The sequence below is a fragment of the Channa argus genome, chromosome 3 (assembly GCF_033026475.1).
Source record: "Channa argus isolate prfri chromosome 3, Channa argus male v1.0, whole genome shotgun sequence".
NCBI classification, from domain to species: domain Eukaryota; kingdom Metazoa; phylum Chordata; class Actinopteri; order Anabantiformes; family Channidae; genus Channa; species Channa argus.
In genome coordinates, this window is record NC_090199.1 from 16,300,615 (window position 1) to 16,325,681 (window position 25,067).

Consider the following 25,067-nt stretch of genomic DNA (forward strand, 5'->3'; position numbering starts at 1 on the left):
ACCTTCAAGATGGTGTTATTGTTATTCTTTACACTGTAGCTGACTTGTCAGATTACATCTATCTCCATTTCTGTGGCAGATAAAACTTTTCCCACTTTTTCAGGTATCATTAGATTCTGCCTGTCCTCTGGATTTTCTCTTTTGTGAGCTTGTATCTACATGGATAAAAAGCAGTGATCTTTCCACTGTGATTTAAGTTGTCGAGCGTCCATAAAGTCACCTTGAGGGCATCATGGAGGAAGTGTGACTTTTTACATACACACACAACTCTTCTTTATCTGGCATTAGTCAGCCTAGTGCTCATTGGAGAGGAAAGTGTTTTTCTTTCAGAAAAGGAAGGCCATCTCTTGAGTTGTGGTGCACATTGGAATTTAGTGAATGCATGAAGCATTGTTTCTGAACTGCTGCTTCCTCCTCCTCTGATTCAGAAAAAAACTGAAAGTTCACGCAGTCATAGTTGTGCGTGTGTGTGTTTCTGTGAATGGGTTTATGTTTGCCTCATGCTGAAGACCTAATGCAGTCACTGCAAGAAGAGCTCTTATTCAAAGGCAAAGAGTGTAAGGTCAAGGGGCTGTACTGTTTATACCAAACTAAAGAACAGAATCTACTCAACGCTTAGTTTACATAGTGTATTATACAAGAGGATATGGAATATAACTCAGGCAGTGTTTGGATAAAAGGTCCATTTATATAAGGGTTAGAAGTTTTGGAGGAAATCCATATTTTATTTGATGTTAGTCCTGCTGAAGGGCTGATCACCTCTTTATTCCACCTGCTTTGGGAGGTCATCCCATCAGCTAGATCATTAGTTTGTGTGTGGGTGTGTGTGTGTGTGTGTTTGCACGCGCTTACAGTAGTATGTGCAGGGCCAATGCAGTCATACCATAACAATACTGCAGACTCATCCATCCATAGATCTATGCTTCCCTCCATCCAGCCATGAACTAAAGCACTTTATAGAGATGACTGCCTTCGATGTGCCACTTTCCCCACAGCACTAAAGGCTCTCTACTGTACAGTGAATGCCACTGAAGACAGCCTGTATTTTGAAAATAGTTTAGAACACAAATATAAGCAAGAATATCAGAAGTATGAATTAAGTAAATGTTCTAAAGTATTGTACATAATGTCGTGGCAAAAACTGTAAGGCAAGTTAGGAGGCAAAAAGGCAACTTACAAGTGAATGATAACGGTGAATTTAATCAGCAAATAGAGAAACATGCAGAGCAGAACAGAGCTACACTCTAGAGCGGGTCAATCAGATTGACCAAGATGTGTAGGTTGTTCAGCCTTTTATACATACAACTCAACAGCTGGGTTCACACAAAGAACAAAGGGATGAGTCAATGCAAATCAACCTTCATACAATGTGGTCAGGAGTCTTAATTAACAAGTTCATGTTACTTTGTCCTTTTGTCTTCATAGTCTTTTAAGTTCTTGAGATCGATGATTTGTGCTGGTTCCCGTGGGCTCCCTTCTGGGAAGCAAATGTTCAGGTGTAGGTAGTTTTATAGTTGATATCTACCTAATCACTTCTTTGTGTGGCCAGAGACAGGATGTCTTGCTGGGGAGCAAAAGGTAAGGAGGCACTGGTGTAAGCAGGTTTGATAGTGGGTCTGTGAGAAGTGTGAAAACAGTGAAACAGTGTTACCTAAATTTTGAAATTTCCCTCACACATAATATATACTTTAATTCAATATTTATTTTTTTATATTAATAGAATGTCCGTAGCGTCTATAGCCTAAGCTCATAAAGTAGAATGTACTTTGATCATTTCTATGGTTGTAAGACATAATGTACAATATTGATATCAGCAACCTGAAAGCTAAATATTGTTTTCATTATTGATTATGAAATATATATATAAACACAAGTGAAGGGTGAAAACCTTTACTCATAAAGCATGATTCCATTGTGGTTTTGCTGCTTCCACTAAAAGCTTCCATCCTAGCTGCAGTTACGCAGTGACAGATACAGAATCCCTGTGTACTTGACCACATTACTTGAACTTTTCCCAACTCCTTCCCTCCCTCTCACACATTCTTCCTCACTGGCATTAAACTCCCTCTCTTTGACCTTCATGCCCCTCAGCTGGTGCTCATATCTCATCTCCCTCTCACCTCCTCCTCCCATACCTCCCTCTGCAGTCCTGCTGCTATCTTTACGATCTTCTCGCTAATGCACCGCTCAATTAGCCTCCGATGAGGTTTCCACTAAAGACTGGATACGTAGGTAATTACATGTTGTCATCCCCCCACCTCTTGCTAATCCACTCAACCTTTCTCCACTCCTCTCCGTCTATGTCCCTCTCCTTCTTTCACTCTCCATATCATGGATGGATGCCAGAGGTGGTCAAGTGGAGGCCCAGGATGGTCCTGTTAGTCACAGCTGGCCTAACCCTTCTATTGCTCACATTTAGCACTTTGCTTAGTGCACTTTTTTGTGTTTTTTTTTTTACCCTGCATGTCAGTTCTGTTGTATGGGACACTTTATCATCAGAAGGAGAAAAGTAGAGCCACCCACAGGCTAAATGCTGATGAAATCCTGCCTACTAATAGAGAGGATAAACAGGACCAGGTGTTTTTGTCTGTCAGAAAACATCAGAGAGTGGGGTGAAATAAGTGATGACAGGTGGAAAGTAGTGGGAGGGATTTGTACTTTTGTGTGACAATTAGAGAGCGTAGGCACTGTGGCTCTCGGCTCTGATGGTTATTGATGCGATCAGACTGCCTGCTTCAACACAACAGTCCATAAGCAATCTGTGAAGCTGGTGCAATGTATTATTGTGCATGTGTCTGTTGAGGCCAAGGGAGGAAACGGAGTATTTATCAGCTTTGAGGCAGCTGACATAAATTGGTCCAAACTTGTTATCTTAGGGTTGCCCTCATCTGTTATATCAACAATAACAATATTTACTGTGATATATAAATGTCTATTCAACACCATCTTTCCAGGCAGACCAACAAATTCTGGTGTTGTCAAAGTCTGCCCATTATTCAACAATGTTGTCGCCCCGTGGATTTTCATCTTTCATATGTTGGGGCAAGGTCGCTGTCATACAAGAAGGATGCTGAAGAGGACTATGCTTCTGTATGGAAGAATCAATGGAAAAGCTTTAATTCTAATGTCTAGGAAATAGAACTAAGACAAAACGGAGCGATGACCCCATATTTGAACTTTGAAATCAAAAAATAAATAAATAAAAAATAATACAGAATACACAAATACATTTGTGTATTCTGGATAGGAATGGAACAGTTACAATCCAAACGGGTAGACTTTGGAAATAAAGAAGCAGTAGAAAAAGTGGAATTCCATTCCTATTTTGGATATACACGAGAATATCCCCCCCCAAAAAGGATATTTCAGTGTTCCCTTTTTTTTTGGAAAAAAAATACTATATTAGTGAGACCACTAACACACAGCCAAAGAGTAAAAAAGTACAAAGGAAAAAAATTACAGTTTTTGGGAGCCTTTGCGAATGGAAGAAAGAACAAAAACAGATAGTGTGAAAGTGTGGTAGTGTTGGTTAGAAGAGAGAGGGACAGGAAAATGAGGGAGGGAGCGAGGAAAGAGGGTGAGTGAAAGAAGGCAATAAACGAAGCTCAAAATAAAGGGAGGAAGGGAAGGATGGAGGGAAGCAGGGAGGGATGTTTAGGGAACTAAAGGAAGTGAGAAGTTGAGTATAGCCAGAAAGTCTAAATCATCATCAATCACATTTTCCCCTCCTCACTTCTCAGTTTGTCTTATTGATTTCTTGTTTCTGCCAGTGTCCTGAAAGCTAACTCAAATTACTTCTCAGAGTTTTTGGGGCTCCATCTCCCTGTGAAAACTACTATTGGGTCATTTGTTCTCACAGCTATAAGGCGCTAAGGTATCAGTATGTTCTAAAACGGCAAATGGTGTAGAAGACAATTTTCAAACAAAACACACTCATCTTAACGCACTTTACATCTGTCCATTATGTTGTGGGAAAAACAATGAGCACCAATTCAGGAATTAGTGTTGTATCGATCAGACTTCAAGTCATGATTTTTATTGTTTAATCAAATTAGAAGTCTAGGTGCTTTTTTTCCACTAAATGTTAAACATTTGACTTAGAAAGCTCCATTTATAGGGCATTATAATTAATTATTTAAATGTATGGCCTTTTCTTCATCCAGGCTTAATTAAACATTATCCTAATACTGCTGTAGGAAGTGCATCTCTGCTGAGCCTTTTTGAGGATGGAGTTGATAATATTCTCCCACCTCTAGTCTTTGGTTGACATCAAGAAAACATTCCCTCCTCCTGAGATTCGCTGTCATCTCGATATAATGCTGTCCCATCTTAACTACTGACCTGTTTGCCCTGTAGGATAACTGCAGCGGCTCTAACAGGGACCATGTGATTGTCTGACAGGTGGTTCAATACTAGTCATTCAAAGGATTTCATGACCACAGATGTCAGATATGTAATTTTGTTAGAGGCTTTCTTACTGTTGGGGCTGTAGAGTTTTGGAAGGTTCAGGAGACTTCACACAGCTCTACTGATCTGTTGAACATTCGGGTGAGGGTTTCAGACAGAAGGGGCTAATTTTATCTGGATCTGTAGACTTCCTGCTTTTCTGTGGAAGAATCAGCTCACCTCCTTCTCACATATCCTGAGGGTATTCAGGGTATCTGGATACAGAGGTGAGGGAGTGATTGCAGTCGGGGAATCTACAGGGGGAGGTGGGGGACAGAATGCAATTGGTGTTTTGAGGTGGACGTAGGGGGTTGGAAGGGCTGTGATTGTGGCGAATGTTAAGATGGTGCAGGTGAGGGCTGGAGTGTTGTGTCCTTCACAACTTTAGTAAATTTAATTCGGTCTGTAATTTGTAATGTCCTGAAAGCCTTCCCACGCTCATAAACTGTTTTTTAAATTGTTTGCATAGTTTCTCTTGGCCACCTTGATCTCTTTGAGTCAGTGAATCAGTGAATTTCTGGTCTGCTTGTACAGAAGTCTTTGCCAACTTTTATAAGCGGCCTCTATGGTCTGGCCCACTTTGAACCATGGCTTGTTGTTGTTGCTGTATGGATGTTAGGTCGTGGTTGGCACAAACATCTCTTCACAAAAACTGATGTACAATGTCACTGTGTTAGTTGGGTCATCAGGTTTTCAGCTGCAGCTTCAAAAACACTCTGTGCAGTCAAAGAAGTCCTGTGGCTCTTGCTTTGCCTCACTGGTTCATCTCTACACAGTGTTACAGATTTTAGTTTTTGCTTATAGGTCGGGGGGGAGATGAACCATGCAGTGATCTGAGTGACCCAAAGCTGCTCAGGGAAATGAGTGACATGCGTTTTTCCGTACAGTGTATCAGTGATCCAGTGTATTATTGTATCTGATGGGGTAGTTTATGGGTCTTCTATATTTAGAACCAGGGACCTTCTAGCTGTGAGGTGGCAGCACTAACCCCTCCACCACTGTGCTGCTGTAAAACGTACTAGTCAAGCAGAAATTGTTTTAATGCACAGATATTGTGAAAGCCAAACCGAAGCACTGGCAGTGAAAAATGACATCCAGGTAGACTTATTGTTGCATCTGAATCAGGTGCATACAAATCTATGGAAAATGTAATTTATGTGCCTGTCTCCACCCCCACAAAATCAGCATCTGACTCGCTTTTGAGAAAGTTAAAAAGGCAGTTTACTTGAGGTCTCTTCCTCTCTCTCTCTCTCTCTCTGTGTTTGTGTGTCTCTCTCTCTGCCAGATGCACGTAAACACAAACTTAGAGTACAGTATACATACAGCTATTACCAGCTGAGTCACCCTATGCAGAGGCAGTTAAAATCTCTGCCACAGCATGATGTCATCAGCTACCATCCCCACAAACAGTAGGGGTAAGATCAGTGTGTCACGGAGGGAACTGTTGCATTTTGCTGGTATTTTGAGAAATCTTATTTCCATACTGCTTGTTATCTGTCTGCTTCAGGCTTGTCTGAGCATTTGCAAATTCTTCAGTGAATGACAAGCCGGCGTCTTCAACTTGTTTGGCAAAGCTCTGGTATCAATTTAGGTTGTTGTAAATAATCAAACGATGTGTCAAAGTTGAAACCACCTACATTAAGACAGGAAAATCTGAGAACAGAAGAACTGAAAACCTTTAGGCTACATTTAGTCGGGTTTATAAAACATCAAACACTTCTAGTGCTGCCTTACAATATGATTACAGTGAGAACAGGCAGCAGACAGCACTGTCAAGAATGGGACATTAGGACAATACAGTGGTGGACCCAACAGTTCTCAAAAATAGACATCCTGAGAACAGATTCCATATTTCTTTGTGATGAAAACTGGGGTCCCTTTCATATTAAAACAAATATGAACTGACATCTTTTATGAAATCCTCCTGCATCATCAGTGCTACATGGACCCTCGCGAGAAATTTTGATGAGGGATTGACTCCCTGGGGTCACAGTGAGCTTGCTAAAATAATACATTGTAAACAATTATGGCAAAGATTGTATATTATAAATGATAAATGACCAAGAGCTGGAAAGAGGTCAAGAAAGAAGTTAGGAGTTACTTATTTCCTTAATGTTACCTTGGTTACTGAGTTATCTTCTGTATACATATACATTATTTTTAGTTTATACAGATCTCTAATAAGTGAAACTCCTTGGCAGCTCATGCCAAGAAAGTTGATTTAATAAGACTTTATATTTTGAATTCATGGTAAATATCACATCTGTCTTATAATAAAGTCCTGTGGTCAGTCTAGTTTCGTTTTCTTTTGTCAGAACACCGCTGTCCTTTATGGAAAAGGGGGAAAACACAAACCTTGTTTTTCCCACTCAGCTTATCTTGTTTTTCTTGCAGCGCTATGATGCAACAAATACAAATTGACATTTCTGTCAGTATACAACTGTTTCAATAGGGCAAATAGAATAAGTTAATTAGTATGTCTAATTGCATTTGGTGGTTCAGCTTTGGGAATATCAAATCAAATTAGGATACTCAGTGTTCTTTTCCATGGCACATGGTTTGCCTTAAGCTATGCTTTTTAGGATCTGTCTTTTGTCTTTGTCTTTATCTTCTGTTCTCAACATCCCTTCCAGCTGTACTAGGCCTTTGCTTTGTAGTCTATCCTTCTCTCTTCCTCATCAACCACCCACATGTTCCTTGTTTTTTTATTTCCATTTTTGGAACTCATTCTCTCTTTTAACTTTTGCTTCAACTTTTGCATCATGCAACTTTTTAGCCCCATCTCTTATTAATCGTTATAAAGCCTCTTTATAGGCCCTATTTAACCCAAAATGCTGCAGCAGGAGTATTGACTGGAATTAGCAAAAGAGATCACATTTCTTCTTTATTAACTTCTCTTCATTGACCCCCATAAAATCCAGAATAGAACATACAATCCTCCTTCTTGCATACGAAGCCCTTTATGGTCAGGCTGCATTGTATCTCAAAGATCTCAAAGTACCATATCATCCCAGTAAACAACTTTCATCTCAGAGTGCAGGTGGTGGTTTCTAAAAGCAAAATTGGAGGCTGTTCAACCAGCCCCCAGGTCAGACATGGTCTTTTAATACCAGGCTTAAAACTTTCATTTTTGATAAAGTTTATAGTTAGAATTGGCTTGGTGACTCTAAACCAGCTCTTAGTTATGCTGCTATGCACTTAGGGCATTTACACATACGGCTGCAAAACTTTGGGCCAGAAGCAGCTGCCCAATCACTGTCAATGGGAATCCAGCTGTGCTGCTGAGTACTATCCGCTGGGTGCTTGACATGCAACAGGAGCACAGATGCACAGATGCACTGAAATTTATTTTAATATGCTCTGACGCAAATCGGGAACATTTTGACTCAGTCAGAGTCAGTTTGTACTACCTGGCACAGTTCGAATTATAAACTGAAAAGTGGAAACATTGATCAAGGTTGTTTTCCAATTGATAACGATGTGCATTTAATATATGTGACGTATGTTATTAAGATCATGTTTTTGGAAGTGGAAACTGAAGCAGAAAGTATCTTTACCTATAGTGGATCAATTATAAAGGAAAAGCAGGAAAGGGTGATCATTGTAGTTTCCTGATTGTTAATGTGGTGTGTTTAACATGCTATGTAAATTAGTGGGCCAGAATAAAACTGGAACAACTTTTACAAGCAATTCACCACCATTGTTGGTGTCTGGATACAACAGCTGCCCAGCCAGAGCAGAGTATGTAGATAACCTGCTCAGCACAACACATTCCCAGAACTGCAGCTTCACCAGAGACAAGTTACAGGCAAATATATTGTAGCTGTACTGTGTCCATGAATGAATAGATATCGTTAGACTGCTGGAGACCCCCCCCCGGTGCACCCAGCTTCTCCCCTACCCTTTCCCCTCCTTTCATTGCATTTACTGTATATGCAATTGCATTTGTTTTCCTGTACTTGTGTTTCTCCTTCTCTGTGCCTACCTTTTTACATGTATCCCCAGCTTTGGAGCTATGGGATGATTGTAAAAACTCACGATACACCGATCAGACATAACATTAAGATCACCTGTGCAGTTTAATCCAATCCAATACAGTGGCTCTGCCATGAATTCTACTTTTACGAAGTTATAATTTCTCAGTTTTCACTGTAGGTTGAAACTATCAGAAAGGTGATAATGTGTTTATTATTGAGTTCAAAGTGGATAGTGGAGTTGTACTGGAGTGCATTATAAGTAGAGGTGGTTCTAATGTTTTGGCCGCCCTATTTAAAATGAATGAGGTATGACTCCAGTATGACTCAACTGGCACTTTGAAACAAAGGCCCACTCGAACCTTGGACGTTACAGTTATGTGCCTCTTAACCATTCATCTAACTGACGCCCCCTTAAATACTGTATTTAATATTTTAAACCATTTCATGTTTGTTATTATTATTACAATAGAGGTATTGTATCTTTGTTTTAAACCAATTTGGAATTAGCAGAATCATTTTACATTTTCTGTTTTTACAGAAACACTTTAACCCCACTTCATTTAAACATCCACTAAATTGTTTACAACACACTATTGTTTGTAATACATTACAATACACTAAAACGTGATATAGATCATTGTTGTACTCTTATGTTATAACTTTTATGTTTGTTTCCCCCTTTTTCGCCCCACCGTTCTTCCCCCATCCCCATGTGTCCTTCTGTCTGTCCTGTGAAAAACATAAGCTAGTCTGTCGTTCTATGAGCCAGTCTTTGTTCTGTCAGAAACTATCCCAGAGATAAGTGTGACTGATCGCTGCAGGCTCAGGCAAACTGACAGTGTATAATTGAGTGATAGGAAGTAATGTAAGTGAATTGCTTGGAGCTAACCCTCCGATCTACAGAAGAAGCTCAGACACCAAGGGAAGCTTTCAGTTAGGCCCTCAGTAATACTCGCAAAGACATTTTGTATTTTGTACTTCTGTTTGCCACTTTAGTTCCATTTTTCCTTACCCTACACGCCTTTTTCCCATTTCTGTCTCTTTTCCTCTTTGCGTCTGTGTCTTTCTCTCTCTTTCTCCCCGTTATCTTAGCTCTTTAATTAACATGGCATGCTGTGAAGTGAGATACTAAATAATGCAAGCTTTTCCAGTGACATCGAATCAGGCTGAGTGATTAATGGTGCCACACACACACACACACCAAAACAGATGCCCTTCTTTATCAGTGATCCACTTTTAACCAAAATGTTGCAGAAACAAAATGAAGCATCAGCATTTGAGCTGTAGCTTCTGCTAAGTACAGATGAAGTTGTGGAAGTGAATTGTTTGTGGAGATTTTCTGTCATTCAGGTTATTCCAACTGTTATTCCGAGGCAGCTCCATTAGCTTAAGGTTCATGAAGACATTTCACCTCTTGCCCAAAAGGCTTCTTCTATTAGGAAGTCCTAACACCAAAATGAGTGTAATAATGTAAATGTATATGAATTATTCATTGGTTAAATCATTAAGAAATAGTATGTAAAACTGTATTTTCCCTTGGTTGTGATGAGATCCATTAGGCAATTAAATATTATGCCTTTTATCTTGTGCCCATATCTACTGTTGTAGTTTAAATTATGGTGCAGGGAACTCAAATTGTGCATGGAGAGATCTAGGTTATCCCAAAGCCAAGTGAAAATCTAGTATGGGTTTAGTTGTTTGCTGCCTTGAGAGCTCTCTGTTCCAGCATTCTTCTACCCCCACCCTCCTTGTCTTTTTTTAATCAGATGGCTTGTTCAGGAGTGGAGGGGATTAAGACTACTGCTGCTGTTGCTGCTGTGGCTGCTGATGACTCTCTCCAGTGTTGAAATGCCTGCAAACACATGCACATACAAATAACACAGAAACATGCAACTTGTGCGAGCTAATGTGCAAGCAGTTTAGCAAAGGCACAAGCAGTATATACACACGTAGATGCATGTAGATGCAATGCTGACGCATCAACATTTGCTTGCACTTCAAGCACAGCCTCACACTCATGCAATAATGCACCACACATATCTAAACACTCTCTCACTCAACACTGTCAGTTTCTGGACAGCAGCAGTGGCCTGCCATGTCTCATTGTGCCATGTGATTTGAGCTGTGAGATTTTTGACACACAGAGTGACGCCGATCTCCTCTAATGCCAGATACTCACACCAGGCACTGCAGATGGCAGAGACAGACAGAGCATCGGAGACCTACAGGAAAAGGACAAAAAAAGAAAGAAAAGAGAGAGGAATAGTAAAAGACTAGGTTGAGAATAAAGGGAAATGAACATTAGAGAGATAGAAAACACAGATTTGATGATATTAAGAATATTTAGGAAAGTAACTAAATGATAAACGTGAAAATAACAGGTGTGTGTATGGTACAAAGAGAGAAGAAGTGATCAGAGGGAGGGGTAGTCTAAGGATGGATGTGAGTTAAGGATGAAAGGATAGACTTTCACTTGTATGCTGATCCAACACTGTGTGCAACATAGCCAACAGATAAGACCCATCAGTCTCCTCCTACTTTAATCTCAGCATCGTAAATCAATCTCTCGCTCCATCCTTCCAGCCCTCCATTGTAATGCCATTCATTCCTTTTCATCAATCTGAAATTATGCTGTTTTGATGTACATTTGGAGGAAATCCGGTATTGAAGTATAGCCTGCTTTGTAGATTGTATAACAGGTAAAAACTAAAGCAGACAAATGGAGGCCAATGCTTACTTGAAAGACAAAAAATTAACTTTGAAAATTGACTGATTATTAAAAGGTAAATCTTTGCCATAAGTTGATATTCATCAGCTACTTTGTGAAGTCTCGCACATGCATACACAGATGCGCACACACCAAAACACACCTCCGGCAATGAGTGCACGGTCCTAATGAAGCGTGAAGAGGAGAGGCAGCTGCATAACTGGGGTGTAAAGCCTGGAGGGAACGCACACACTTCAAGTCTGTGTGTGTGTTTGTGTGTGTGTGTGTGTGTGTGTGTGTGTGCGCGCACATAATATCTGAAACTCTCCTAATTTGGACTTTTTGAATGATGCTAATGAGTATATTTTCCCTTGATTCTTTCTCTCCCCAGGTTGTGAGGGCCTGTTTCTATCTTCCTGTTGTACAGTGAGGCAGTGAGCTCACGGTGGATACAGCATGCATGTGTCGACATATCCCATGATGCTCTCTGCCAGTCCAGGCCTGCTCCTCCTCAGCTTCCTCTTCCTCGTTGATGCTGACTGTAAGTCCTTTCACAGTCTCACCCATGTAGTTCGCACACAAACATTTGTCTTCTTAATAAGTGAGAAGACTCACGGAAACAAAGGCTTTTCATAGCCTCTTACCTTAAGTTCAGTTATGCTTTCTGCTTGTCTACAACAGCAACCATCCGCAATGGTCCCATACTCTGTCCGTAATGGCAGTGCGTCAAATGTGATGCACGTGCGTATCCCCATTTGTAGTAGGAATAGAAACATGCACATCCGTAATCTACCTGAGCACTATGAATTGCCCTTTAATCGTAACTATCACAACTTAATGCTCAACCCCAAACCTAATATAATCCTCAGATCAAGTGTACATCATCAGTCTGCCCTTTGGGTTTTCAAGGAGTAGCCAAAATGTCCTTACATTGATTGTCCACACAACCCTAAAAAGACATGTACACAAATATACACATATGTTCGATACAGTACATTAATATGGATTAAAAAGATTATACTGTTTGAAAATGGATGCATGCATAAATTGGGGTATGAATGACCTGATTTTCTTTTACAAACCACTCCATCCCTGATGTCACTTCCCAACCGTATGTTTGTGTGTGTGAGAGAGAGAGAGAGTGCATTCATGTGTGTGGAGTAGCAGGTTTGATACAAGGCCAGCTGTTTTTGTCCATCCCAGTATTACTTGGCATGGATAGACAGCCCGCATATGGCAAATCAGATAATTTCTCTATGGCTTGTGTGATTGTGTTTATACCGCCTGTGTATGTGTGTGTGTGTGTGTGTGTGTGTGTGTGTGTGTGTGTGTGTGTGTGTGTGTGTGTGTTTGTGTGTGTGTACAAAAGAGAGAGAGAGAGCATTAGTTGTGACTTGTATGATGTACTTCTCAGCGAAGATAATTTATGAGTTTAAATAGCAACTGCAACTGATTATTTTTGGATTTAATTGTTTTTTTCTAACCATTTTCCAGAGCCTAAAATGACATCTTCATGTAGCTTGTTTTGTCCAAAGGTGTTCAATTAAGTATACATCATTGACATTAGAAAGTGACTTTAAAAGCTGTTATATCAATTAATTGTTTCATCCCTGTAGTAGCTTTAATAACACAGTGTTATTCAGCTCCATGTGTATAAATTCAGTTTAAAGTAATAAGTGCAGATAAAAAATTTAATAAAACTCACTTTGTCATTTTCTTCGTTTTTTCTTTTTATTCTTAACTTGTCAGAGGGTGTCCTTGCAATAGCTTTCTAAAGACTGCTGCATCTAATACACAAGTTTTGGCATCTCCATCAATGACCTATTTGGATGGAACATAATGGTAATGGGAGGCAAACAATAGAAATATCTGACCATTACTAAGATACTAATGTGCTTGTAAGCATACATAGTGTCTACCTGTGTAAGAGAAAGTGTTGGCCCTGCATGACTTCCCTGTCAATTTGTCAGGATGATGAAAAAGCCTAACACTAAGGATAAAAGAAATGAAGACAGAAGTGGAGAGTGGGAGGACTTAAAGAAAGAATAGACAGAAAGGAAATAATGAACAAGAAAGGAGGAATAGAGAATTAAGTCAGACAAGCTCACTATGCTGACTGTTAAATATCTGGGAGTTGTCTTGTCAGAGACATGAGTAATGGCATCTAGCAGAATTTTCACTTCCATATCAGTTTTAAAAAAACGTTTGTTCCGTATGTGTTAATGCATTATGGCAAGGAGAATGATTGTAAAGAGGAAAAATGTGCAGCATGTACAGCACTGACTGTCGGTTGGACAGGAAACACAGCATAGATCCAGGCTTGTGGCTTTGCTGTGCTGAACATATATCATCACTACCTCACACAGAAGCAACACAAGCATATGAACACTCAAGTATAGGTTTCAGGCAGCCATTCCCGTCCTTCAGCGTTTTACAAGTACACAGTTACACAGAGCCTAGTAAAAGCACCCACATCCACACACCATTCTTGTTTTCTTTTCAGCCTGGTGCCCTCTTGTCCCCCGTGTAACTTCCAGGGTCGGCAGGTACGGGCCCAGTCATTCATCAAGATGATGATGCTCCCAGACTTCCTCTATGAGGGTTATGGGAGCAGCACAAATGCGACGAGGATGGAAAGGGTTCATACTCTGTCTCCTCTGTCTATATTTTTCTTTTTTTCCTGCTGTCATCAGATTCACTGTGACTTTTTCTATTGCCTTTTTCTTGCTCGCTCTCCGCCTGTTCTCAGCACATCCATATAATTTGGTGAGAAAGGAAGGACAGAAGGCTTGAGGGGGGGGGAAATGGAGAAAAGGCTGTTCTTTTCCCATTTTATCTCATTGTGTATGACATGCAATGCCTCTTTTAATATCAACAGTGGGGACTCAGAGATTTGAATGTTGAGATTTTAAACAGACGCTTCTGGGGCACTGACATCTTTTCTGTGTGTCTACATATTTTGAAATGTTAAATGCACTCTGAAAAACTGTTTTCAGTTGTCCTTATCCTCACTCATACTTAATGAATGCAATACAATTCAAACAGAAGAGGGTTTTTAAATAGGGGCCTCATATTAGTTTACTCCTCTGCGTATGGACAATGGCATAATTTTTATTAAACTTTAAAAACACCATTAACACATACGCATTTATACACGTTACACCCATATACACACTAGTGGATGGGGGGTATTAAGATGCAATCAGATGGAACAGTATCCCATGTGTATAGTTGGAAATTTTGCATGACACTGAACCATATGTGCAATCTGCACAGAAGCGCTGGTGTAACAATAAAAGCGGTGCTTTGTGTGTGTGAATGAGTGTGTGTCTTTTTTTATTTTTTACAAATTTAGATCTCACTTTTTTACTCTCTTTTCTCTCCACTTCTCTCTCTTTTACCACTGTTTTTGTTTCTCAGTGTGTTAGTGTGCGCGTGCGTACATATGACATCTATCTGGTGGATTAAGAGTAAAGCCCTGATCCTGTCGCAAACTAGGCCACTGGTCCGCGTACGCATTGAGATGCCCTGTGTGCGGGAAACTGCATCTCTGCGTGTGTCATTGGCAAAAACAAGAAACAATGCAACTACAGGGTTCGTTCTGCTGACCCTTGTTTGCCCCAAAACCAACAAGCTGTCGTCTTTCCCTTCGCAGTTTGAATGTAGCAATAAAAACTCAGGCTGAAATACAACTCCACGTGTGTGTGTGTGTGTGTGTGTGTGTGTGTGTGTGTGTGTGTGTGTGTGTTTAACAGAACACAAGAAAACAGCTCCTTTTTAAGAGGCTACTGTAAGGGAAGCATTGCTGAGTTGCAAGCCAGTGCTTTAGCAAGCAGACTGTACATTTCTGAAAAACCAAGCAAGTGTGGTTTAGGATTCTGCTTATGGTGGCTGTTGACAATGTGAAACTCTTTACCCTCTTTACCCGTTTCATTTATGTTTTAAAAAAAAAAAGCTGTTAATTTCCCATTCCCACTTTTTTCTGCAGAACTTGATGTGGGAAAACACAAGACCATCAATAAAACTCAAGCTGGTATTCTCAGTGATTGAAATTATGACCTTTTCATACATGACATATTAGGCCTGTGTACAACATTGGAAACATGAAGCTTGCTCATGTCGTAACTGATTGACCTGCCAACATTTAACGGCACTGCCAGAACTCACATGGCCTTCAGGCTCACTGGAATTTGAAAGTGATTTGGGGCAATTTCACATAAAATCAGTACCTGTTTCTTTGGTATTTTGTAAGCTCTTGAGCAAGGCATCAAACATACACATCTTAGACAGGAGCATGGTTAGGTTCTCTTCAAGTATTTTATTTCGCTTTGCCTCGGGTGCGTAAGTAAGTGTGAGTGTCTGGCTTTCTACAGAAATCAATGTTTCAAGTTTACAGGTCTAGTGTTCTTTTCTTTTGTATTTTAATAATTTCCAGTGTACATTTGACATTCCCTCCAGAATTTTGTTTTTGTGAATGTTGCGGCCTAATAGGCCCGATCTAGTGAAAAAGAAATTTGTGATGCATGTTAAGGTGTTTTTATGATGTTGCTGATGATTGCAAGGTAATGCAGGATTCACAAGGGATTGGTTAAATTAATTGTTGCTATTGCAACATTGCAAATTCTTGGAGGGTCTGATTTTAACGAGTGACACCTAAAGGTTCATTTGCAAAACAAATTATTTAAGTGTTATTAACTTTTAGCTCAGCTTTGTGTATATTTAGGGATAATTACTGTGTGGAGCTTATCCTCTGACATCCCATTCTTGCTCCGTATGGTGAAAATAAGAACAAACAGTAAGAAAATATTTGTGTTTAGTGCCACTATACGTGTGTGTCCTTGTATGTTTACACAATAATTTTTATGTATGCAAGCTTGGCAGACAAGAGATTAGATTGTGATAAGTATCCAGTTTCGTGCCAGCTCCTTGTTACTGATGGATGAGGTGCTGTCGGCATGCACTGGAATGAGATGAAGAGGCAGGGTCAGAAAGGTTAAGAAAAGGTTGCTGCTCCAGGGATTAGTTAAGGGTGTGAAACAGCATCAACCATTTATTTTCGTTGATAGATTGTGTTAAGTTTCCTTGATTGATTGGTATTGCCTGAATCACTGAAAGTGGAAAGAAAAGAAAGATCCTGGCTGACATTATAATCCACAACCAGTCTTTTGACAGTTTGGATCATGATAGAGACTAATTGATTTCTCATGGGGCCTGGGTAGGTATGATTAAATGACCACGAGACAATTTCTGCATGTTTAGTCATCAGTTTGTCCTATTCCCAGCATTACATCCTTGGACCACAATTATACACAAAGCACAGAAAGAAAATCAGAGATCTCTAAAAGAACATTTTAACATTTTGGTAAACAGAATTAGACCATTTCTCTGGGAAATGTATTGGCTCAATTCTGGCCTTTCAGTGTGAACAGCAGCTGGTTAGGTAAGAACAAAAACTGTAAACATGGAGAAACTGCATCTGTCCAAAGATGAAAACAATTAACTACCTGCACCTCTAAAGCTTAGTAATTAATATGTTTCATTAAACTGTAAACAAAAAAAAAATGCAAAAAGCAATTCACATAGGTTAAGTCGGTAGTATTAGATTTACAGCTGTAGGATGAAACCCAAAGACAATATTTGACTGATGGTGTTCAGCTTTTATTAAAAAAAATTTAAAAAAGAAGCAGAAGGCATAATAGTAAGATCAGACTGTGTAATTTCAATCAAATTCCACATTCAAAAAATGTAGAAAGTTTTCTCTGCTTAACTGATTATTTAAAGTGAGAGGAAAAGTCTACAGTCAGTAGGAAATAAGCAACTCCAATCAATGCACAATTTTCCTTTTATGTGCTTCTTCCTAATTAGCATGCCACTTATCAACTAAACTAATTTCAGTCATTATCTAAATAATTCATGGTATATTTTCTTGAATCATTACTTTCAATGTATTAAAATTCAGATCTAGTGATGATGTGCCATGTGCCATGCTCTACCTTAAAAGTAAAAAGCCTCATTCAAATGCTTGATGACACCTATCCATCAACCACTGTGCAAATTTCTCTCTGTAGAAGGTGGCAGAAATAGGACACTTTACAAACACATCACATAATTTTCTTAACTCTTACACACACAAAATAAAAAAAAAATAATGATAAAAATAATTTTAAAAAATGATTGCTGTCAGTGCTGGAGCCAGGATTAGTTAATTTTCAGCCTAAAGGGCATAACATGTCTTTTAGAGTCAGTTGTATCATACGCAGTTTGTAGCACAGTGACCCTTTGGACCCCCCCAGTAAGATCTCCATCATCATCTATCAACATCAATCTCCGAGCGAGACAGATTAGACGGAGAGAAGAACAGTCTGTGTTGATAGGGAGAAAAACGAAGCACTTGTACTGCTGCAGCTTCTCAGTGTGCCGCATGGCTGGCTCACAGCAGCGAGCCTATTAGCAGCTAGCATAGCTGTGCACTCATCTGTGACCAACAGGATCTGACTAGCATTAGCTTAGCATTAGCCTAGCAGGTGCACCCATCTGTAAAGAGGGCTGGATAGTATTAGCTTAGCTCCAACGTGCCTGAGCAGTGGTCTGTGAGTAATGCACTGAGACCAGTACTGAGAAATCCCTCTGTTCTTCTTCATGGGAAGCTAGCCCTGACCCAGTAGAGTTGTGTACCCAGTGGGTAGCCCATGTGCTTCTGACGACCTGTGTATAAAACAAGACCCTGTTTGATTAAATCCTCCCCTTGTGTTTCTAACAAATTAACCCCGATTATCCAGACCCTGGGGCAGCTATGGTGGTTAAGTGGCATGCTAATTGCACCCACATTGCCATCAGAAAAACGTGAATTTATGCAATGCTATGGCATCAGTGTAAAAATGATACAGCTAAGACTCCTAAAAGAAACTGCAGATATGAACTGCAACAGTGAAGTGACACATGCAAGTCACGAGCAACGTAATTATGTTTAAAGAAAAATGTGTGTGAAAAGACTCTTTAGATAGATAACAATAGATAAAAGTTGAATACCACCTTTAATGTGATTTTTTTTTTTTTTACAAAAGTTATGGCAATTGTGTAGAGGCTTATTGAATTTTCCATGTTAAAATGGAACATTTTGCCAAACCTTTTCCAATTATCATATATGTGTGCTGCAGAAGGATGATAGCTGCCTCTCTGTGCTCATTGGCCCCAGCAGTCCAATTTAATTTCCAGAACGAAAGCGAGCAGCTGATAATTTGCTCTTAATGTGTCGGTTTGATGTCAATGTGTCTTAAGTTATGGTTCTGGCCAGCTGCCCACCCACTCTTGAGACTATCATGGCCCTGGCTCAGGCCCCAATATTGGCCTCGTTCCTCAACTTGTCTGACAAGCCTGACTCAGTTCTCATTTGAGAAGTCATCAGCTAGCCACCCACCACCACATAACAACACTATACTGTACAGCGGGATCTTTCCCTGGCCAAGACTGCAAATTACTCATTACGTGCCCAACCATCAGTATGAGCAAACACAGGCAAAACGTAAGATGTGGCCATAGTTGAACCAACATCCAGCGTTGCCTTACAGATGTTTCAAAACTTTCTGACAAAAATACTGACAAAATGTATAAATGCACATGCAACCATGTCCACACACACCCAGGATAATCTAGTAATGTGTCCGAAGGGGATGCTCCTGATATTGAGCTGATCAGGTAGTTCGATATCCATTTATTCCCTTCCTCCTGTGGGGAAGCAGAAATACTGTAGCACTAGGCTCAAACACACACGTACACACAGGATCAGCTATCGCTAATGTCTGGGCATACCCAGCTTCTGACTGTGTTTTCCTAACAAAAGCTCAACTTGCTCATTCCTTATTCTTATCTTCGGTTCGATTCTTAGTCCAGCATCTCAGAGCTTCTCTTTAACAAGTACATGTAGAGTCAGGCAGATTGGGTCAATTCTGTGTTGCTGAGTCCATTGCATTTTGTTGATTTGACTTGTGTGGAAAGGCTTGTCTGCTGGATGCTTTTTCAGATCAGATCAGCAAAGCTATTAGAAGGCACAGAAGATGTGGCCTCAGGGCGCATAACATTTGCGGCCGTTTGGAAAAGACGGGCACGAATTGTTTCTGATAACACGCTGCGCCCCCCCAAATTAAGTGACACAAATATCTAGTTTATCTTGTTTGAAATCTCATTAGATCATAAATATAGATTCATTCTTACTTTCAAAATTTTCCCAGGTTTTCTACATCTAAATTGGCATCAAATCTTGTAACCCAGGGATAAAGCACACATACACACTCAGCACACGGTTATACATTTCTTAGTGTCATAAAAGTATGGAAACCACAAATTTATCACACTTTTAAAGATCACCTTTCACACACCGAGCTGAACGTCTTTCTCTTTTTCTTCACAAAAACATGCAGGTTCCATTCTTAGTCTTATAGAATATCCCAATCTTAATACATTGTATTCGTAAATCATACTCCCTGCAGGTTTGTGCTAACATCTGTTCATACAAACTCAATCTCTCTTGCTGTGTCCCTCCAGGTTAAGACAGCTTCTGCCAGCTTCAGGTTTTCCCTGTAGTCTCCTGCATAGTGCCATTAGCTTTATTTAGTCTTGCTATTTGTCTTTCCAAAGTGCTACTCCAGTGAACATCCATCCAGCCCATTACAGTTTGCAGGTTTATTTAAGGCAAGTTTAAACAAATACAGTAAGGTGGTACAACAAAATAAAGTGCATTGATTGGAGGTCAACAGGCTGGTTTTCACCTGATGTTTGTGTAATCCTATTCTCATGCCAATCAACTTCATCTGTTTATTTTATTGTAAAACCCAAAAAGACACAAAGTTTAGATGAGTTGAGAGATAAACTTTCCCCATGGAATCAAAGTTTATCGCACATCTTCAGCCCTGGCTCGAAAGTGGCACAGAGATGGGAGTTTATAATCCCCGTCCCTGCCATCTGTTGTGTAGATCACATCCCACTCTATGGCGACCTTTATGTAGGCCACCCTCCATCCACCCCTTTGATTGGCACTTTCTAATTCCATGCAAATCTCTTTCTCTGCTAACCCACTCAGTAGTTTTCCTTACGTCCATCTTGGGTCCGATTGAAGAAAAAGAAGACGCTCGTGTCTTTCTTGTGTGGATTTTCCAAGTCTGTCATCATTTTTGATTTTACTGACGTTACTCTACAAACATAGACGCATCACATTCCTCCCCTAACACAACAAATGATCCACTAAGCGTGAGCCCCCCGCTTTGTCCTTGGCCCAAATTTCAGTGCTGAATCCTAACAAACAGCATGACCAAAAGACTCTGATGATCTTGTTGAAAGGGAGAACAATTAGGACACTGGCAGGGAGCAAAGAATAGGAGAAGAATTTGTAGACAATGAATTTGTAGAAGTTACACACAGACAAGGTAGCACACTGGAAAACACAACAAGGATGCGAGTCCATAACGAGAGATACGGAAAGAAATGAGATGAGAGGAATCGCAAGAGTGAGTTGGAAGAAGTGTAGAGCAGACCCCCATCACCACCCCTTCATTAAGTCAGTCAATGTGACAGGAAGACTTATGTAACACCCACGAGATGAAGAAAGAGTAACAAGGAGGAGGATGAAAGAAGGAGCTGGGAGAGCAGCTGTGAAAAGGAGGAAGGAAGTGATTCAGTGGCAAAGAATTAGAAGCAGGGTGTAGAGATAAAGGAGTAAAATATGAGAAAGAGAGAACATAAGACAATTAAACAGGAGATTTATGAAAAGAGGGATCGGGGCTAGAGAGATAAAGAGTAGGGAGGAAAGATAAAAAAGCAATTGAAAGATCTACCGTGCCTTTTAGTATGGCTCTGCTGGCTTTACACTTTTCATTTGTTTTGCGGGGGAGAGATTAGCAAGAGGATTAAGAGAGTGATTCTCCCGCTCCTCATTCTTTCTTTCCCCTTCTCTCTATCTCCGATGGGCACACGCACATTTGCTCGCTCACTCATGCGTCTCTCACGCACACATTTGCTTGTTTGGTTCAACTTAGATCCAAATGCAGAAATTTTCACAGTTGAAGAAAAGACCTAAAGGATTCATCGATTATCTGTTGTTGTCGATTGACTAATATGGAGCATACAAAGTTGGTGGAATACGCACACAAACTTGTGTTGTATATGCAAAAACAAAACGACACGCAAATGGACACACTCACACATCCTGTACTTGGTGCAACCGTTAGTGTAAGGGATTGCAATTTCCAGTTTCAGTAAGTAAGTAAGTAAGTTTCAGTAAGTCCAATGTAACACTTGCTAATCCGAAATTAGTAACTTTTTAATGGTTGATGTGTCATGAGTAACTCTGGCTGTTTGGCTGTTGTAAGCACTGTCTCTCACACACACAATCTGTTCTGTTCAGTCATTGAAGCAGATTTGGCCGTGAGCCACTGAGGTGTGGAGGTGATTGGGCAGCTTGGGGCTCTCGGACCATGTTTGCCAGTACATCTGGCTGGCTTGCTCTCTTTCTCACCCTCTCTGTGTTTCGCTCCCTCTGTCTTTCTCGTGGCCACAGCCTGCTCATCTTCCTCCCTCCTTTCACCTCTGTTGTTCGTGCTTTCTATTCGTCACCCATTCGGCTCTCCATCTGTCTCTCACTCGTTCCTCTTTATCTCCCTCGCTCTCCCCACTCTTTCAGCACTCTCTCGTTCTCTCCTTCTCTCAAAAGCTTAGCTTTTCTCCCTCTCCCCCTCCCTCCTTTTAAACAGCAAAAAGCAATTTCTCTCCCTTTGTCAGGGCAGTTGGCAGTAAGCCCTTAAGTAGGGATTTTCTGGTTTGGCTGGAATGCCATTAGGCGAATTGGCGGTGACGTGCCGTGACTGACGTGCCGAATCTTTTTGATGTCATGATGTCACAATCCAGCAGAGGCTGTGGTTATGATATTGTTGGCGTCCCCAGAACGAGGGGCTTTAGTGGTCATGTCAGGAGTAAGTCTTCATAATTCCTTTATGGCACAAAAATATTAAGCTCCTTTGGTGGTACAGGGACATTGGGTGGAACTTCCACACGTGTACAGAAAAAAAGACACACATTGACATGCACAACTGCACATTAATACAGATATAGATGTACACGTAGTCCAGGAATGGTTTCACAGTATATCTCGTGCACAAAAACACACAGAACCAGCAATGATGTTCTGCAATATTCTGATTTATTTTAATGACATTGTCCATCTTCTTTTGGTTTAAACAGATGCATATAGCTGACATCCCCCCTTTACACACACTTTTTACAAAACAACACATGAATAAGTGGTATTCCAGTTCATTTACAGTAGAAATTCATATATTGTATGTTGAGCAATCATTAATATAGTGATGATGGTGATCTTAGGTATGGATGCTTGTCCTATTAAAAATACTATGTACAAGCGGTGTATGTCCACCGCCTGTCCTTTCTACAACAACTCTTAATGAACATGCCCTAACTTTAAATTGCATTTTTTTCATGCAGCACCTCCAAGATTCACACGAACCCCAGAAGACCAAACAGGAGTCCAGGGGGGAGTAGCTTCCTTTGTGTGCCAGGCCACTGGAGATCCTCAGCCCAAGATTGTCTGGAACAAAAAAGGCAAAAAAGTCAGCAACCAGAGATTTGAGGTATGATGCTGAGATATTGATGAAGGAAATCTGCACCTGGGATTTCTGCTAACCTCATAAAATGTTGTAAACTGAACACAAGATGGGTTAGTATTGCAAAACGGAGCCACATCAGAGGTGTAAAGCAGCTTTGCAAAGCAGTGGTATCTGAAAAAACTTCTGAAATTGGTGTCAGTTATGTTAAAGTATTCTCTTTAATAATATCTTTATGCATGTTTCTCACAGCAGACATTTTGATTGGCACCAGCTTGAGCTACGGTTATACATTCATTGAGTAATCAATGAACAGAAAATTAATCTGCAACTATTCTAATTATTAAATAATTAATTTTACTCACTCTTGAGAGCTAGATTTAAAAAAATCAATAGTAGTCTTATTTTCTACCATTAAGGATGGAGACACCCTAAACAAATATGAGTACTCTTTAGACGCCTGGTAGGTCAATGTCTTTTCTTTTTTACATTTCTGGATGGAGCCATGCTATGCACCCTAGCTAAAGATCATGTTTTGTGTAAGCCCAAAAAATTCCACCCATACATAGCCTCTCATTTCGGTGGATTTGCTTCTGTTTTGTCATATGTGATTTTCAAATGGACTCTTGGCGAACAAATCATTTGAAGATGACAGACTGGGTTCTGTAAAATTATGACAGTGATTATTTCATAATTTCCTGACATTTTGGATAACAAATGGCAAACGAAAATCTCCGGGTTTCACCCTTATTAATATTTAAGATAATTCCTACTTAAAGCTTTGCATTGCTATGTTACATTTAGATCAGCCAATTTTAGAGGCCTGTTAATCTGCATGCTGACTCTGCAGATGTCAACAAAGCCATAATTAATATTATTAAACACACGTGTGCTTTTCCTTTGATGACAAGTCAGAGTGTGTTTAGTGCATTTAAAGTTGACATTGATGTCAGTAATATTTTACCTGCTTTTTTGTCTTTTGTGGTCCAAAGGTTATACAGCTGTGTGAAATGCTATCTACTCCAGTTCTTTCATATGTCAGATGATGCCATGGGCAACAGCATATGAGATTCTTATATGATCAGCCTTATTAGTTTCCCGAAGGCTCTAACTTTTGATTATATTTCCCCACCTCTCCAGTCACTATCAGATAGAGATGTTGAACCACCCGGTGTCACCCTGAGCTATAGGTGCTTTTCCACTTTAATAAGTTGAGCTTCCTCTCAGGTTTAAGTTCATCTTGGTGTCGTCCTGTTTGTGATTAAATCACTCGAGGAGATATTTTATTTTTAATCCACCCTATATAAGCTCCAACTAGCAACTGTATATTTCTCTTTACTGGCCTGTCTGTTGTGAGTTGTTGTGGGAGTTCTTTGTATTTGAGTTTAGTCAATGGAAACCTTCTGAGAATTCTCAATCCAAATCTTTTTAAACATACATGTTTTAGAAGTATGCAACAGCAGTTACGATGTACAATCCTGTAGTTCTGAACCATCTGATATGTTCCATGAGATGAAAACATGAATAATTCTCTTAAAATTCTTCTTAAAATGTAGCTAAATGTAAACTTATAAAGTAAGTACCATGACTGTCCAATGTCAATTAAAATCTCAAATGTGACCAGTGATAGCTCAAAGACATTAGATTCAGGTACCTTGTGGCTAAGGAATAAGCCTGATTTGGGTTGTGACTTGGGAAGTAATAATAAAACCAAGTAGCAACACTCAAGGTCAACTGTGTCTCAAAACAGCAACAATGAAAGCTGAGAGTGAGCCACAACAGGAAAGAAAACCAAACTACAAGCTGCCCCTTTATTTTGAATAGTCGTTTGATTGGTTTGCTATTGAAATATGAACTATAGCCATTTAAAGCCCTTTTTTTCCCCACTGACAGGTAATAGAATTTGACGATGGGTCTGGTTCAGTCCTGAGGATCCAGCCTCTGAGGACTCCCAGGGATGAAGCAATTTACGAATGTCATGCCTCCAATTCTGCAGGAGAGATCACTGCCTCCACTAGACTAAATGTGCTACGAGGTCAGTGTGAACACACACACGCACATGTACACACACCTTACTTTAACTATACAAGGAGAATGATTGACAATGTCACAGCTCAATATACAATACTGAACCATGTGACTGTTTTTACATTTCTGACATTTATTCTGCTGTTTTCACAGCCAAAAATAAACCGTTAGACAAAATGTGTATTCATGAGTTCAAACATTTTTTCATGTGTGCAATCATGTTCTATTAAATGTAAATACCTATACTATGCTATTAGTAATTCATTAACTATTTCTAAACCATTTATGGATGCTCCATAC

At 40.0% G+C, this 25,067-nt stretch overlaps 1 protein-coding gene across 30 annotated transcripts in view; it reads left to right on the plus strand.

The window, feature by feature from the left end:
- Nucleotides 1–25,067, plus strand: part of ptprdb (protein tyrosine phosphatase receptor type Db) — a 131,392-nt gene that overhangs the window by 58,262 nt on the left and 48,063 nt on the right. For 28 of the 30 annotated variants that reach the window (XM_067497222.1, XM_067497229.1, XM_067497232.1 and 25 more), the window contains 3 exons: nt 11,522–11,671; nt 22,621–22,766; nt 24,633–24,774. In XM_067497222.1, the coding sequence (XP_067353323.1) occupies nt 11,587–11,671; nt 22,621–22,766; nt 24,633–24,774 (373 nt within the window). In that variant the 5' untranslated portion in view covers nt 11,522–11,586. Of the gene's footprint in view, nt 1–11,521; nt 11,672–22,620; nt 22,767–24,632; nt 24,775–25,067 lie in introns of those variants that run through there. The other 2 variants (XM_067497235.1, XM_067497238.1) reach the window with 2 other exon arrangements.